Below are 4297 nucleotides of genomic sequence, written 5' to 3' on the forward strand. Positions count from 1 at the left end.
CTGGGCGGGAGAGGGCTGGGAGGAAGAGGGCTGGGTGGAGAGGGGCTGGGAGGAAGCGGAGTTGGAGGCAGTGGTGTCGGCGGCAGAGGGCTGGGTGGGAGAGGGCTGGGCGGGAGAGGGTTGGGTGGAGAGGGGCTGGGAGGAAGCGGAGATGGCGGCAGTGGGCTGGGCGGAAGTGGTGACGGCGGGCGAGGGCTGGGTGGGAGAGGGCTGGGTGGCAGCGGGCTGGGCGGAAGAGGAGATGGTGGCAGTGGTGACGGCGGGCGAGGGCTGGGTGGGAGAGGGCTGGGCGGAGAGGGGCTTGGTGGAAGCGGAGATGGAGGCAGCGGGCTGGGCGGAAGTGGTGACGGCGGGCGAGGGCTGGGTGGGAGAGGGCTGGGTGGCAGCGGGCTGGGCGGAGAGGAGATGGTGGCAAGCGGAGATGGAGGCAGTGGTGACGGCGGGCGAGGGCTGGGTGGGAGAGGGCTGGGCGGGAGAGGGTTGGGTGGAGAGGGGCTGGGAGGAAGCGGAGATGGCGGCAGTGGGCTGGGCGGAAGTGGTGACGGCGGGCGAGGGCTGGGTGGGAGAGGGCTGGGTGGCAGCGGGCTGGGCGGAAGAGGAGATGGTGGCGGCGCAAAGAAGCCCAGCTTGCCCACGGGGCAGCAGTCGCACGTTCCACTTTGCACGACGGCATACTTGCAGAAGCCGTTGCCCTCCGCACAGAGTGTCTCCATGGAGGGACACGAGCCGCCCAGCGTCATGCACACCACAGCGCCGTCCGCAGTCGTCAGGTCAAGATTCAGGCCCTGGGGAGGGAAGCGACGGAAGGGACGCTATTAAGTCAAGGTGTCGTCCCGACAAGCGACGCGTTGTTGTGCGCAATCGCCTTCAGCAGCTCTCACCGTAAGCTTGATCACTGCTTTGGTATCATTGGTGGCGTAGGGGTCGAACGTGGGTGCCAGAGCTGGTTTTCCATTGACCGTGACCCCCGTCACGGCGCCTTTGCACTGCTTGTTCACGTCCAGCTCGATCTTGTAAAAATCAATCTTGGGGTCACAGCAGTCCGAGCCCGGCTTGGCGCAGTCCACGACGCGGGCAGTCATGCACACCCGGTTGCCGCTGACGGTGTAGACTGGGTCGAGGCGGAAGCGGGACTGCTGCGGGTCGCGGTTGCAGCCTGCGGAAGAGATTAACAAAAAGACAGTGAATGGGGTGACGTGAGCAACCTGAGGAGCCAGCGCTTGAGAGGCGAAAACTGGATTGTCATGGGGATTTGGAAGGAAGCAAGCGTAAAGTGCACGTATTACATGAACGATATGAGGGTGGGCAGGTCGACGGTACTTGATGTGGCTAGATCAGGATAGATTGGATAGACTATTTGCGACTCACCGTATGGTGGAAACGACTCGAGATACGATTGGAGAAGGCTCCGCTCCGCATTAACGTAACATAGAGATGCTACAAGCAATGCGATAGCTGCTGTATTATATCGTGGACGCATCTTGCCGGTCGAACTGACCTGGGTAGGTTTCAGGGGCGACAAAACGGGACTATGCTCAAGGCAGGACACAACATCTAAGAATTCAAAGGCACATACGCAAAATGTTGCATTCACACACCTAGGTGTTTCAGCTATATGCCGGGTAACGGATGGGCGTGCTTACCATGTACCGTTGAGGTCGCTACACGAAGATGAAATATATTTGGCTGTGTAGAGTTTAATGACACAAGTGATGTCTGAAATTAAATGTTTTAAAGCTTCCTGGTAACAAACTGTGTCGTAGACCTCTCAGCGCTAGGTTGGAAGCGCTTATGGCTGATGGCGTTTCCAGATGGGATCGGCATGAATTATGTAGTTTGTTCCATGAGGAAGTAGTGGTACGATATGCCGATTTTGCGAGCGGCGTAGTCAGCGGTTGTACACCGGGAAACCGTTGTCAGGTTTCCAGTGCGGAAACCCCGTAGCGCAGTTTTCAGAATTCTGGATGTCCTGACAGGTGTGCACTTATTTCTATAAGCTGCATTGAATTAAACTTCTCCAAATTACATTAAAAAAGTTGAGGCGAAGCAGTTCAGCAGGATCGAGATGGCGCTGGCGTACTGTCAAAGTCGGTTTGTCGACGGCATTTCTGAAAACATTTCCGATATAACTATATGGTTATCTACATATGAATAAAGGGCTGCTTTAACTTTAACGATGCTGTGCAATGACTTCTAAAGTCATTGCAGAGGCATGAACCACGCCTCTCTAGACAGATAGGTAATCTTCCATGCGAGGCAGATTACATATAAAGCAACAAACATGCAGCAAATTGTCACCTAAAGTGCTGGATGTGATGTCTGCGTCGCTTCTCGTCGTTGTCCATCAGACGGCGTTTTTGCTCCAGACCGATGCCCCGAAACATTAGGCATATGTAATCTGATCGTTGCGTATTTTAAGGCAATAATGCGCGAGCGATGTCCTTCTGCCGCGCACAGCAGCTCGAGCAGACTGAACTTCCTCGAGCCGTCGCTCATCATTTCCCCCCACGTGCGCTTCACAATTACACATGTGCCGCCTGCAGCTGATCACCAAACAGCGAAAAAACAAACCTGGAGTGCCTCTTCATAACCGTCTCGTCCCAAACCCCTGCCGCCTTCTGTCCAGCATCCATATCGGGACTTGACGAGCAACGGCCAACAGCCATACTCCTCAATATACCGCTTACTGCTTTCCCACAACGACGTACCCAGCCAATCCATATCAACCACAGGTGGCATGTGTTGGGGAAGGAAAGCGCAAAACATAGCCACGGGGAACTGGACGAACGGATCCTGTTAGCGTGTAACCCAAGGGATCGTGGCGCAAAGACCTCACCCCCTTCTGTATGGACCGGAACCGGGACGAGCGAAACGAACTCACGACGTCAGACAGATTACTGCAATAGTAGTATCTGCCCTACTCGGGGAAGACCCTTTGGGCAGTTAGGAGGTCCACGAGTACTAGCGATGGTAAGGACCGCTCAGTGGGCCACCAGCCAAGGCACCGTTATAAGGTGACAACCATCTCGCACGGACAGCCCAGCCCGAGCCCCCACAGGTGAATAGACATAAGAGTGGAAAAACACGGTACCAACAATCTGCCCTCACAGGGAGTCATTGCAGCCATTATTGGTACATGCATGATATTGCTCCTAGCCAAACCTTGGCGTTTCTCCACCTTTAAGGTCAATCCTGGGGGGAGCCTGTGCAAGCGTGTGCAAGCGTGCTCCCCGTATATGATGCTAAATAGCCCTGCCAATGATGCACATATTTTCGTTACCACTTAAAACCCACGATCGACCAACCGCCATGAAACGCGCTCCCCTCTATTTTCCGGCTCCAAACGCCTAGCTGGACGCGATCTGACCTCTACGCCTGATTTGATGTTTAGGTGCGGGAGGCATGGACGCATTCATATATTAGGGGTTTACTTGATTGGATTCGCCATTTGTTATGCAGACAAATAGGTTGCTGCATCAACTTCTGACTCTAGTCTGACTGCCGTGCACCTTGCTGATGACCAACCATGACCGATGCTGTTCCTAACCGCCGCCCTTCTGGTCCGGCGCCTCTATGCCTGCGGAAACAAAAGACTGGGGGTTCAATGTCGGGCTCCCAACCCTTTCATCGTCATCACCCTTATCACACGCTGGGGTTCACGTACCTGGTAACCCATATCCACGTTCGGAAACTTAATAGGCACTTGTCTCATTCGTGACAATTTGTGTGGACTGCACAATGCCACTTTGCGTGACATTGGTGTTGGATAGTGACCGACACATATACCAGGCAATGGTGTCAGCGGTAATAGGACCCGGGAGGGTTCCGGCGCTTTGCTGTGTTTAACATTTGGGGTGATGTGGCAGCAGCTCGGGGTCTTGGCGTGTCTCTTGCATGGTGTAGTAAGCTGTATTTACTTCGGATGGGTGCAGGGTGCAGGGTGCAGGGTGCAGTGTTTTTTTTTGGTAATATATTACTTTTATGGGAATAAATGGGGGTCTGAGCCTGGAAGAAATGGAATCGTTGGGTCAGTGGCCTTACTGGTTCATTACTTCGGCCATACGTCGCCGCAAATGCCTTCTGCACATAATGATGCTGCCGACAGTGTACATATATTATATAACTTTGCCTTCGCGTGCTCACGACGTTTATGGACAGTCAAAGTGGCTCCGCGCCCTGCTCACAGAGACACTGGCGCAAATGCAGTTAGGTGCACAGAACGATGATGGTACGGCATGTGTGTTTCCAGACGTCAGGTGTTGTTTACAGCACACCGTACGGCCTTTGAGGGGGGGGT

At 54.5% G+C, this 4297-nt stretch overlaps 1 protein-coding gene across 1 annotated transcript in view; it reads right to left on the reverse strand.

Annotated features, from left to right (window-relative positions):
* phV33 (extracellular matrix glycoprotein pherophorin-V33) overlaps nucleotides 1-3757 on the reverse strand; it is a gene marked incomplete at both ends in the record, with an annotated part of 15841 nt that extends 12084 nt beyond the window's left edge. The window contains 4 exons of the mRNA XM_002954741.1: nucleotides 636-785; nucleotides 882-1156; nucleotides 1369-1498; nucleotides 3665-3757. Coding sequence (XP_002954787.1) covers nucleotides 636-785; nucleotides 882-1156; nucleotides 1369-1498; nucleotides 3665-3757 — 648 coding nt within the window. The remainder of the gene's footprint in view (nucleotides 1-635; nucleotides 786-881; nucleotides 1157-1368; nucleotides 1499-3664) is intronic.
* Nucleotides 3758-4297: the final 540 nt, after the last annotated feature.

The sequence above is a fragment of the Volvox carteri genome, assembly GCF_000143455.1.
Source record: "Volvox carteri f. nagariensis unplaced genomic scaffold VOLCAscaffold_45, whole genome shotgun sequence".
Classification (NCBI taxonomy): domain Eukaryota; kingdom Viridiplantae; phylum Chlorophyta; class Chlorophyceae; order Chlamydomonadales; family Volvocaceae; genus Volvox; species Volvox carteri.